We start from the raw sequence: 13453 nt of genomic DNA on the forward strand, positions 1-13453 counted from the left end.
TCTTCGGAGGTCATGGCGTTCAAATACGCCGGTGCAGAACCTGCTGGAACGACCACCGTAGAACCGGCAGGCCTGGCGCTCAACTCCACCATCGAATGCACGAGGTGCAGCTCCCCAGAGGATGGCATGGCGTCATCGAACATCCCGAAAGCATGCGGTGCAGTCCCCTTCCTCCCAGAGATCAGCTGACATTCATCACCGCCGGACAAACAGAAAGAAAGGAAATCAGGCTTGAAAACGCATTTTTACGTTGCCAGATAATATTAGAAACTCAATGTTTTTTGTTGTTTTGTGTGTATTGTAGGTGATAAAGCGACATTTATCTTTGAATAAAGCCTTAAAATTTGAAAAAAAAATGTTCATTTTATTATAACATAACCTAAAAATCCGAAATGACAGCACACGACAAAGGTACGACATCCTAAATAACAAAACCGTGCGACGTCGGTCGAATGTCGTACGACAATGTCGAACAATTTCGATGATCGATCGTACGACAAATACGACATTTTGGTGCAAAAACGTATGACATTCGTGCGAAAGTCGTGCGACATTGTCGTGCGACGTCGTACGATTGCACGGACGACAAACGACGGACGTCCGACGGACTTTTCAGTCAGGGTTGTACCGGAAAGAGGCCGAGTCAACGACGTGCACGAGCGCGAGCCCACTTCGGCTTGTCGACCCTGCTTCGTCGACTGGTTGATCGACCTTCGACGGGGGGCTAGTTTGACAGTAGGGAGCATTCATTCATTACGTGCCCCACACTACACTCAGTATTTTTTATAAAATAAAAGATTTTTAAGCCCCTGTATTTTTTATTGATTTGAGACCACATTCTGAAAAAAAAGTTAAACTTCGATTCGTAAAAAAATATTTCACCATCTTCTGAAATAACTTTATCGTTGTGAAAATAAAACACCGAAAAGGTCAACCACGATGATCGAATCATCTTCCCAAAACACATTTCACCAAAAATATCACCCCGATCTCCACCCGGGGGTGTCGGAAGCTTCAATCGAAATCAATTATAGTCATAACCGATCCACCAAACAGTGATCACCGTCATCGCCATCATCAGTTCCACACATTATTCAAAATACGCAGACGCGCTTAAACTAGTTATAACAGGTCTCATTAGCATTCACCTGACGACCAGCGCCGGTGCCGCACGGAACGCGACCCGGAGTCAGCCCGCCGTGCCTGTGTTGTCGGATATGTTATGTACCGGACCCAGGCAAAAAGGTTGAGGAGAAAATTAATAATGAGAAATGCTAAACAAACTAACCTAGCGCGACTCTAGTTCGACCTTAGTCTGGATCCGTCATTGCGGTGATACCATCTTTGTTCGAAAGATTGTTCGAAGCCCACCTTCGAGATCATGCTCGCGGTGAACAAACTACAGAACCGTGTAGTTTGCCATCTTTGGGACTCGGTCGCGCACATTTGTATCAACGTAATCTACATGAGATGATCTCCTCTAGAGGGAAGGACTAAAGTTAAAAAGCATACACAGCTGATGTGATGATGATGGTGCTGTAGAATAAACATTGATTTTAATGGCCATAACCTGGTTAATTTATTAGATTAGGCGAGCGATCGTGGAAGGAGGGCTTGTCCTGTCTAGAATGAGATATCATGTAGGAATTGAAAGCATTAATGTTTTTAAGGTTTTGAAGAGGTGAAATATGGGTTATGGAATTTACGCGTTTCGATTCCTCTGTGCTCTCTTGTACTAAGCTAGTTGGTTTTTCTATCTAGTTGGCATAAGAGAGCACAGAGGCATCGATTGATCGACTGATTAGAAAAAAAGACAACTTTGGTTCTTCTAAAATTTTTAGAATAAACCATGAAATGTGGTGAAATGAGCTTCTTGAAACAAGAAACAAGAAACAAGAAACAAGAAACAAGAAACAAGAAACAAGAAACAAGAAACAAGAAACAAGAAACAAGAAACAAGAAACAAGAAACAAGAAACAAGAAACAAGAAACAAGAAACAAGAAACAAGAAACAAGAAACAAGAAACAAGAAACAAGAAACAAGAAACAAGAAACAAGAAACAAGAAACAAGAAACAAGAAACAAGAAACAAGAAACAAGAAACAAGAAACAAGAAACAAGAAACAAGAAACAAGAAACAAGAAACAAGAAACAAGAAACAAGAAACAAGAAACAAGAAACAAGAAACAAGAAACAAGAAACAAGAAACAAGAAACAAGAAACAAGAAACAAGAAACAAGAAACAAGAAACAAGAAACAAGAAACAAGAAACAAGAAACAAGAAACAAGAAACAAGAAACAAGAAACAAGAAACAAGAAACAAGAAACAAGAAACAAGAAACAAGAAACAAGAAACAAGAAACAAGAAACAAGAAACAAGAAACAAGAAACAAGAAACAAGAAACAAGAAACAAGAAACAAGAAACAAGAAACAAGAAACAAGAAACAAGAAACAAGAAACAAGAAACAAGAAACAAGAAACAAGAAACAAGAAACAAGAAACAAGAAACAAGAAACAAGAAACAAGAAACAAGAAACAAGAAACAAGAAACAAGAAACAAGAAACAAGAAACAAGAAACAAGAAACAAGAAACAAGAAACAAGAAACAAGAAACAAGAAACAAGAAACAAGAAACAAGAAACAAGAAACAAGAAACAAGAAACAAGAAACAAGAAACAAGAAACAACAGTTTTTAGTTTTTAGTTTTTAGTTTTTAGTTTTTAGTTTTTAGTTTTTAGTTTTTAGTTTTTAGTTTTTAGTTTTTAGTTTTTAGTTTTTAGTTTTTAGTTTTTAGTTTTTAGTTTTTAGTTTTTAGTTTTTAGTTTTTAGTTTTTAGTTTTTAGTTTTTAGTTTTTAGTTTTTAGTTTTTAGTTTTTAGTTTTTAGTTTTTAGTTTTTAGTTTTTAGTTTTTAGTTTTTAGTTTTTAGTTTTTAGTTTTTAGTTTTAGTTTTTTAGTTTTTAGTTTTAGTTTTAGTTTTTAGTTTTTAGTTTTAGTTTTTAGTTTTAGTTTTTAGTTTTTAGTTTTTAGTTTTTAGTTTTTAGTTTTTAGTTTTAGTTTTTAGTTTTTAGTTTTTAGTTTTTAGTTTTTAGTTTTTAGTTTTTAGTTTTAGTTTTAGTTTTTAGTTTTTAGTTTTTAGTTTTTAGTTTTTAGTTTTAGTTTTTAGTTTTTAGTTTTTAGTTTTTAGTTTTTAGTTTTTAGTTTTAGTTTTTAGTTTTAGTTTTAGTTTTAGTTTTTAGTTTTAGTTTTTAGTTTTTAGTTTTTAGTTTTTAGTTTTTAGTTTTTAGTTTTTAGTTTTTAGTTTTAGTTTTTAGTTTTTAGTTTTTAGTTTTTAGTTTTTAGTTTTTAGTTTTTAGTTTTTAGTTTTTAGTTTTTAGTTTTTAGTTTTTAGTTTTAGTTTTTAGTTTTTAGTTTTAGTTTTTAGTTTTAGTTTTAGTTTTTAGTTTTAGTTTTAGTTTTTAGTTTTAGTTTTAGTTTTTAGTTTTTAGTTTTTAGTTTTTAGTTTTTAGTTTTTAGTTTTAGTTTTTAGTTTTTAGTTTTTAGTTTTTAGTTTTAGTTTTAGTTTTTAGTTTTTAGTTTTTAGTTTTTAGTTTTTAGTTTTTTTTAGTTTTTAGTTTTTAGTTTTTAGTTTTAGTTTTAGTTTTTAGTTTTTAGTTTTTAGTTTTTAGTTTTTAGTTTTTAGTTTTTAGTTTTTAGTTTTTAGTTTTTAGTTTTTAGTTTTTAGTTTTAGTTTTAGTTTTTAGTTTTTGTTTTTAGTTTTTAGTTTTTAGTTTAGTTTTTAGTTTTAGTTTTAGTTTTTAGTTTTAGTTTTTAGTTTTTAGTTTTTAGTTTTAGTTTTAGTTTTTAGTTTTAGTTTTAGTTTTTAGTTTTTAGTTTTAGTTTTTAGTTTTTAGTTTTAGTTTTTAGTTTTTAGTTTTAGTTTTTAGTTTTAGTTTTTAGTTTTAGTTTTTAGTTTTAGTTTTAGTTTTAGTTTTTAGTTTTTAGTTTTTAGTTTTTAGTTTTTAGTTTTTAGTTTTTAGTTTTTAGTTTTTAGTTTTTAGTTTCTTTGTGAAAAAAGTAAAAATATTGAAGTGAAAATTATTGTTGTCGATACAGTTTATCCATGTCGTTAAAAGTTAACACAATACCAATCCATAAATCAAGCTCAATCGAGTTCAGCACTCAAAACATGCATATATTAAACATCTTTTTTTAATTTATGACACCTGTGGTCATAAATCAATTTGTGCGAATACGCATACATGCGTAAATAAACCTGAATTCCGCACCAACAGGACCAGTTTCATCCAGAAAGGTGAAACTATTTTCATTTCACACCATTGGGTTGCCGATCATCAAGGTTTTTTAATATGGCCTAAACGCCAAAAATTTAAGAATTTAGATTTGGAAATACAAATGCATATATTTATAATTTTTCAGGTCAAAAATTTTTGACATCCGCCAACTAAATTACTGCTTCGATTTCGTGATTAATTGGCCTTGTGCGTGAACTGGAAAAATAATTACCGATGATTGTTTACTGAAGTGCACACACGGTAATGGTTGATTCAGCTGGATTTAGTGCAAATGTGCATCGGAATAATGGATCTCGATGACGAATTCCCTTTGTTCAGGTCTTTGTTCTAACCTAACCCTTCTCAATATGGTATTTATTGAGGATTATTGCATCTTGGGTGTCCCGTTGCTGTCCAGTTTAAGTAGCACTGTCATCAGATGACACAGGTTCTAAGCCTGGCGCCGTATGGATTTGTTTTTGCGATTTAACAATTATTCGCAATAAAAAGTAGTACCTATAAAACTGCATTGGCGAAACGTGATCCAATTGGTTGATCCCGTGACAGCTGGTGAAAACTGTTGAACCGGTAGTGTTCGTTCACAGAACCCCAAGTAAACAACTGCTTCCTAAAATCAACACATTTCTAAGTTCATCAAACGGTAAACACCCTGGCCCGAGGAAAGGTCATTCAATTTTGCCACACTGCCTAATATTTACTATTTATCGAAATTCTTCCACATCAAAACAAACACTAACCAAAACTTGTGGGGTGGATGTTGAACGTCACGTCAAGGGTTTTCGGAACGGAATACTAGCCAGCAGTGGTGGTGGCGTCAACAAGGTCGTAAAATAGCCCAGAATGCAAGGAATGTTTCCCTGTTTAATAACCGTGTGCGGAATATTACCCCTCCCCATTGATTAATCGCGGCTTGGCACGAGCTCCAAACCAAATTGCGTTTTGAGGGCGATTTTCAAGTACACGCTATCGGTTCTTACGGATAGGACGGATTTCTGTATACGCTTTTATCGTCTCAAAGAGAGCAATTTTCCTGTTCACTTATCGTTAACGAGTCGTCAGGTCATAAAACTGTAAATCATAGTGGAGAATGCAAATCCGAGCGTGTGTTTTGACTCCGATTGAGGCTGCTATAAATTATCGGTTGTACTAGAAACACCGGATTGGAATGCAATTAAATTGTCTTCTGGAGGGTAATTAAATTTCAAAGGCTTATGGAATAGGAAAATATTATTTTGTTTTCACTTGTAATTTTTTACCTTAAATATAAATGTGGTGAAAAAAGTCAAATACTTTCTACGCACTCATCTACTTCATATTAACTGCTTCCATGCTCAATTTCCTCCAACAAAGATTATCATTCATCGCTGCCTGCAGCTTATCGCAATAAATCTGGAAACCTGTGAACAGCTATAAATAAACCCCCACCCGAAGCTTATCCACACTCTTTTGCATTAATATAGTGCTCAGTGCTGCTCTAGACGCCAATGGTTTAGTGAACGGGTGTAGTTTTATAGCTCACTCCGATAGCCCCGGACGCAAATCTAAACCAAACAACCTCAAGAGCAACCCCACCATAGTCGATCACACTCCATCAAACGCCCTTAGCAGGGAAAAATATGCAAACTTTTTTATAGACCTTGGTGTAAAGATAACAAACTTGATAACGATGTCGAACTGGCGCGATCTAGAAAATAGTAGACGATTTGACGAGGCTAATAACCCACATCAAGTAACATGTAATATCCCCCTCCATCGTTTTGAAGTGGCTCGTCAACGTGGATCACCTGGATCGGGAGAATCTGTACAGATTTCGCTCGCGGTCTCACCAAACAAGGAATAAGGGGCACCTTGTACGGATTGCAAACTCGAGACTGAAGAAGTGGCTAATTTACATGATTTGAAGAGTGCCAACTTGAAAAGTAGCCAGAAATAATACCGAGTGATCGAGAAGGACTCTCGTTGGAAGAGGTCTGGAGCACCTGCTGTGAGACGCTGAAGAGGCGTTCAGAAACTTGCAAACGGCACTGCTACTTCAGCTGGCGCGATTCTCACGGAATGCGAGTATCTCTCTCGCAACTCGCGTTGTTCACCACGTGCCGGCTTGGATATCGGCTCTGAGAAGGTGGCGCCTCAAGAGAAAGAGAGAGTTCCAAGAACCACCCTAACGAGCGTTTTTTGCAACCAAAACAAAGAGTAAAAGCGCAGTTTGTGGTAGCGAGCGGCTTTCCGGAGCGGTTTCAGTGGTTAGCCGAATGACGAACACGTGGACGCCAAGCGGGGCCGATGGACGAAATTTCTTGCATTTTCTTCCGAGGTCGTCATCGCAAACTTTGCAGCGCGTGTGCAGGGTGAAGGTGGTGTTCATGCGAAGGTCAGGGGCGTTCCTGGGATTATTGAAAGATCTCTTTGATCTTTGATGAGAATCATTCATAATTTGTAAGATTTAAGTCACTTCACGGAGAAAAATCAGATCCCAAAATCATGAGCCAGCTTTTATTTTTTACCAACACAAGCAAAATCAAAATCCAAATCCAAATTTGAAAAACGTACCATGATACTTGAACACTTTTGAACCACCTCTGAGAGAAATTCAAATGCCAGCCCTGATTGTCAAGCCTAATCAGCAACATCAACATCAACAGCAACAGCAACAGCAACAGCAACAGCAACAGCAACAGCAACAGCAACAGCAACAGCAACAGCAACAGCAACAGCAACAGCAACAGCAACAGCAACAGCAACAGCAACAGCAACAGCAACAGCAACAGCAACAGCAACAGCAACAGCAACAGCAACAGCAACAGCAACAGCAACAGCAACAGCAACAGCAACAGCAACAGCAACAGCAACAGCAACAGCAACAGCAACAGCAACAGCAACAGCAACAGCAACAGCAACAGCAACAGCAACAGCAACAGCAACAGCAACAGCAACAGCAGCAGCAGCAGCAACAGCAACAGCAACAGCAACAGCAACAGCAACAGCAACAGCAACAGCAACAGCAACAGCAACAGCAACAGCAACAGCAACAGCAACAGCAACAGCAACAGCAACAGCAACAGCAACAGCAACAGCAACAGCAAAAGAAACATCAAGCACTAACACTACTCCCCCTACAACATCCCTGATCTCATCACTGTCACACCATCATCATTCCACTTTCGTTCAGTTCATTTTCGCGACATTGCGCAAAAAAAGAGGCTGCTCGAAACTGCAGAAGCCACCCCACGACAACAACTGAGGCCGGGGAGCACGCGCCGCAACTGTGTGTTGTTTTGTTTACATCCCGAACGCCCCGACCAAGCTGAGCAGTTGGTGCCAATCCGGCCGGCAGTCAGCGTTGGACGAGCCGAGAGTGTGGACGCGTGCGCGCCAATTTCTCTCTTCCTTTTCCAGCGGGTAGAGTTCGCAAAAAAAAGAGAGTGAGAATTTGCGCGAATTTTGCGTTGTTCAAAAAGGACCAAAGGATCGACGCGGGACGGGATTCGATCGCGGGTGCTTTGACTTGCAAGTTGATTTATGCAAATCGTCGTCGCGAGAAAAGAGGAGAAGTGGCATAGTTTCGGTTATTTTTGCACAGGTGTTTTCGAAAAACGTAAATAATCACGCGATTTGCTATTAAGCTAATAGGTGAATATCGATAGCGATCAATTCCTGCAAGTTGTTAAGGTGACGGCAGCTTGGGAAGTTGGAAGCTCTGACATCCGCTGCAAAGTGGAAACCTTGTACGAATTCAGGCCTGGAGTGGGGAATCGAATGATTTAAGAAGTGGTCGTAATAAATTAACTTTGTGACCGGGACTGCGAAAACTAACCGCACAACGAGTTTTGTAAAACTAACCCCCCAACTTTGCCGTGAAAACACAGAAGAGAGGGTGGGAACGACTGTTTTTGCAAGTTAGTGTTATTGCCAGGTTGAATTTGAAAAAGTGAATTAAGAAGGAAAAGACCAGAAGATCAAAGGATTTAGAAGAGTGGTTTGGTTTGGTGTGTGCGGTGACGGTGGATTATCCAGACGAAGGGGGATGAATATTAAGTTCCAAATTAAATTTTATGACTGAAGAGGAACAACTTTCAGCTGGACTTGTGGTCAAAGGCTACCTGGAGAAGAGTGAAAAAATATCACCGTGACCGGAACACGTAAAAAAAGTGGAACTATAAAAGTTTAAAACAACCGACCAACGGAGTGTGTCGCATGGAATCGTCGGTTGGTTTAATAATTGGCTCATTTTTGAGCCGAGATGAAGCTGTAAACTCGCATCCGTGCTGTGAAGAATCGTAAAAGACCGAGTAATGATATTAAGCGTCAACTAAAGGTGTGGTGACATTGTAATAAGTTACAGTAATTCACGCAGCAGGATAATGGGATTGGGTTCGATCAACATCATTTGCGTGAAAATGAGCAAAACATATCGTTAAGACAGTGTTCAGAATATGGAATAGAAATAGACTATTTCAATTAGTTACAAGATTTAAAATTATGTAGAGTAGAATCACACCCTACAGTTTCCCACCCTAGTTTCTAAAACATAAACTAACTGATTTGCAAGCAAATTGATGATAGACAACGAGGCATTGGATAATCGAGTATGAACTCATTTGTATTTTTCAATCAAAAGACGAATTCTAAGCCAATTTAGTTTATATTTCATGTTTCATGTTAGAATTAAGTTACATTTTATTCAAAATTAAATTCTGTTGTTTGGAGCGAATTAAGGGAATCCAAATCTATCATACCTTTGATGAAACTGAAGCGTTTACTGACATCAACTTCAAAATGGTCGAGTTTTGTTATTGTTTTGATAACGATTAAACTGAATTGAATTTCAAGCATAACATCAATACGTATATAGTCTTAAAATATGTTAGAATATTTGAAAATGTATCAATATTGCCTGACCAGTGGCTATGCACTTAAACATTTACTCTAACCCTGTCATGCCTGATATTGACCAACAAATCATAATTTTCGAAGCTAGCCTTTAATTTTCGTATGCATCCAAAAATCATCGACCAGTGATTCAGATCGCAAAATTAAGTAAAATTTAATTGTTGGTTTATCATAGAGTGCTTTAATTACTTCATTACTATTTAAACATATATTTTCCATTTTGGAAAAAATGAGCACGGTTTTTATTTTAATCTTTTCAAAGCAAACAAAATGCAATAAAAAAACAGAATAGGTTAACGAGCTATTCCATTTAAATCAGTTTGCGTTTCAAAGGAATGATCTATCACTACAAACGCTGAAAAGATCAAAAGCGTCGTTTAAACTCGAGAAATGTCAGTCTGCAAATAATATTTTTTTTCCATGTATTTTTGCCCGATGAATCGAAATGTTCCTTTCCGTCCTAGTCAAATTTACAAAATATTGATTTTTGTTTATAACGGTGGTTAATTTTATTTAAACCTAAAGACTATTTCTATCCCCTGTTCTATTTACAATTTGACTTTTCAAATTTGACGAGTTCGTTTTATCATTCCTCAGCAAAAACGATTATGTTCAAGTACAATTCTAATGTAGGCACAGTCCAGACTTGATTATCCGAAGTTTCGATTATCCAAAGTTCGATTATCCGAAGGATTGTATGGGACTTCGGATGATGGAATCATGAACAAAACAAATCTTTTTTCGCTATATTTATTTTCCAAGTTTTTACATTAAATTCAATTTCTGCTACCTAATTTTAGTCAAATTTGAGCGGTTGATTAGACAATAGCTTACAAAATGCATTTCTTCAATATTTTATCACCGTCATTTTGACCACAATCTTGGATCTTAAAATTTCTAAATCACTTTAGACCAATTCTATACCAAACCCGGAAATGGATTTTATTTGTATTTTTTGATTTGGCTCAAACTTTGTGGGGGCCTTCCCTATAACTAAGGCTACCAACTCTTGCTGAGTAAAAATCCGTACACTTTGCCGATATGACACCATGGTACAGTAGTTGTTCGGTAACTGGGCTGAGAACGTAGCCCAGTCACCGAATGTTGCTCGTTAACTGGGTTGAACAAAAAATAACGAGGGGACCACCGCGGTGCACCGATGAGCAATATTTTCCAGATGAAATACAAAAATAAAAACGAAACGAAACTATTGGCACTACGCCCCCCGGGGCATGGCCTTCCTCTAACGTGGGATTTCTGCTCCAGCGCCTCTGACGAGACAGGAGAAACCGGGACCGACGTTTTACTTCACCATCCGATAGAAGCTCAGTGGATAAGGCGGGAATCGAACCCGCGTCTCATAGCATCATCGGGATCGGCAGCCGAAGCCGCTACCCCTGCGCCACGAGACCCACCCAAATACAAAAATAAATGTTACTCGAATTTAATTACAATTCTTACTTTTCATATTTCTTTAATTGTTTCTTGAAATGAAACAAAAGTTTGAAAAAAGTTTTTTAATTTATTGAATCTGATTTTTGCATCCATCAACCCCTCGGTCATTTTGGTTTGTTTTGGTTTTTTGACGTTTGTCTGCTTTTTAACTGGGCTACGGCCCAGTTATCGAGCGCCCAGTAAAAATACACGTTTTTTATATTGTAAATTGATACAGTTGTTTTAACTATACGATTTTACTAACTTGCCAAAAAGAATAATATTTAAGTTGTACGAGTTATTGAAAAAAATCGTCTCGAGATCTTGACCTTGAATGAGAACCTGCGAGAATTGGAGTTTCTCTTCCAACTTATTTGGAGCTTTTGATTTTAGAGTATTAGGCAGTATTTAATCGATTGCCAACACCTTATTTTTTATGCTTATTTTTGTACAAAACTATTATGGATCATACTGTGCCTGTGAAACAGTATACAACAAGTTCAGACTGTTCGAATCCTCTTTAAGAAATGCTCCTCAAAATATCAGCATCAATTTCGCTCAATCACTTTGGTTCAGCTTATTTTGCAGTGGCCATCCGTTTAATCTTTTTTCACCCAGTTCAAAATCACTGCACCGAATGGCTCCAGGTGAATTATTTATGTCCCATTAAACGCTTCCAGGTCAGCAGCAGCTTATAATGCAGACAATTTATGCACACATTCCTGATCAAAGTTTTGGCTGTATTAAAAATTCCGATTTGGCAAATTCCCAATCGAACCACTCTGTCGTTGGACTAAAGTGGTCGTAAAACGATGGATTTCAAAGCAAGAAATGTGCAACCCACGCATCTTCCCCGATCGATTGTGTCCAACGAATGTGTTAATATCCCAACAACTTCATTAACCATACAGGACCGTGTCATTCCGGGAACGTTCGCCGTTCAGTGCGCGATCACGTTTCATCCAAAATTTGAGAGAGAAAAAAGCAACAGATTTTTTTCGATCGAATCAATCGCCATGTTTGCACATTTATGAGACAGATTAAATATTCCCCCTGCTCATTTGTGTCAGAACGTGCTTGGAATAGGTGACCTGTGGATTTGGCAAATTTGGCTATCCCTCCCCCTGAGCCAGGCATTTTGATTGAATCCCACGCATCACTAATGGCTCACCATAATCGACTGCTAACTGCCAACAGCCGGACATGAATAAATTCATCCCAATCGCTCGATGTTGATAGTCAACGTGGTGTGGACGAGGCGCCACATATTTTAGTCAGTAATGTGGGGAAAAGTTAATCTAGGGTTGGTTTACTTATTTTGAGACAGTTTCCTTACTGTTCTTAACGATACAAATCATGTGAGGTCAAGTATTGGTCCGTTCACCCCAAACACCACATCCCAGATCAGTAGCATGTCAAATCTGAAGAATTTGTTTCGTTGGCAGATTTTTCCCCCTGCTCATAAGAAACCAGCAACACGCGTCCCGGCTATAACTCTGCGGAAATGGTTGATTTTATTAGAATCTTTATGGGACCGCTGATTGTTCTATTTGCCATTACTGCCACCAATGGCAGGCGGAGCAGTTGTGACGGTTTGTGGGCGGTGTGAAATTTGTGACACATGTCGCCTCCTGGTTTGGGATGTAGAATCGTTGGTATGCGTAAAAGTCGCACGCTTTGTGTGAAGATTTTGCTGTTTTAGATAAACTAAATAACGTGATTTGTCAAAGAAGGTATAATTTGCAAGCATTAATATTCAATTAAGGCAGATTGGATCGAGACGCACGCACGTTACACTGTTTCAGCAGTTGTTTTTGAGTCAACCTTTTGGAATATATCTTTTAAATCGAGTTATTCGGTTCAGAATACATTTTGTTTTTATAAAATATTGAGAAAACTAAACAGAAGCGACAATTTGTTCTGTGGCGTCAAAAATGTTTTTTATGAGATCAATCCACTGCAGCAATAATTTCTCATTGCGTACAATTATAATAGACTAATTGGTCACGTAGGTGTTTATGGCAAATTATAGGTGATGAAAAGGTACATGGGACAAATATACCAATGTGTGCAGTTATAGTTAAATTAAATATATTTAAATATTAGTATAACAATCAGCTAAAAAATCAAAAACCTTTTGAACCTTATGAACTCATTGTAACTTGATTATTCCCAATTAAAACTAACCGAATTTTTTTTTTGTTCATTACTGATCAACAATAAAGAACAGATTTACCATTTTGAGAAAAAAAATGTGGTTTTTGCAATAGCAAATTTGACGTAATTTTTTAATGTAAAATTGAATTTACAATCGAAACGTACTTTACATTTTTTTTTGATTAACTGCTCCGTTCGGTGGCTATATCTTGAAAACAGATCCCTTAGTCAAAAATTTTTTTAACGAACTCGAAAGTAATCGAAATTTTATGCAAAAACAAGTTTGAAGTTTTTGCATAAAATTTCGATTTTTTTCAAAAATCACTATTTTTTTCAAAAACTTATGACTCGGCGGCAGATTTTTGACCGTGTTTCTCTATGGCTCAAAAGTTGCGGGTTTTTGTCCCCTTAACACTCCTCCGTCCAAGCCTCCGAAACCGTTGCTTCGCTAATTTCAACTCGCTCGCATTTGGCCCCATTTCAACCAATCTTGATCGTTCTTGCAGCATTCTAACCGGTAGGATTTCAAGATTCATCTGAAACAAGAACGAACTTGATCCGACTAACCTGCTAGTCACACCGACTAAATTCGTCGAAGCAACTCTTTTTAGGCGCTTGTTTAGGGAACACGTCATGGCCAAATCAACAAGAGAGCATTCAAATTTGAAATCAACCATT

General features: G+C 37.0%; 2 protein-coding genes across 9 annotated transcripts in view; both read left to right on the forward strand.

The window, feature by feature from the left end:
• The first annotated feature begins 12 nt into the window (after positions 1 to 12).
• LOC119766015 (UPF0746 protein DDB_G0281095-like) lies at positions 13 to 7422 on the forward strand. Its single transcript, XM_038250343.1, has 2 exons — positions 13 to 150; positions 6943 to 7422. Exons 1-2 carry the CDS (start codon positions 13 to 15, stop codon positions 7420 to 7422), a joined length of 618 nt encoding a protein of 205 aa, XP_038106271.1.
• Positions 7423 to 7608: 186 nt separating this feature from the next.
• LOC6039635 overlaps positions 7609 to 13453 on the forward strand; it is a 64739-nt gene continuing 58894 nt past the window's right edge. Inside the window, exon 1 of one of the 8 annotated variants that reach the window (XM_038255856.1) lies at positions 7609 to 7963. The gene's annotated coding sequence lies outside the window, so the exon portion shown is untranslated. Of the gene's footprint in view, positions 7964 to 8513; positions 8610 to 13453 lie in introns of those variants that run through there. The other 7 variants (XM_038255855.1, XM_038255857.1, XM_038255858.1 and 4 more) reach the window with 7 other exon arrangements.

This window comes from Culex quinquefasciatus, chromosome 2 (genome assembly GCF_015732765.1).
Source record: "Culex quinquefasciatus strain JHB chromosome 2, VPISU_Cqui_1.0_pri_paternal, whole genome shotgun sequence".
NCBI lineage: Eukaryota > Metazoa > Arthropoda > Insecta > Diptera > Culicidae > Culex > Culex quinquefasciatus.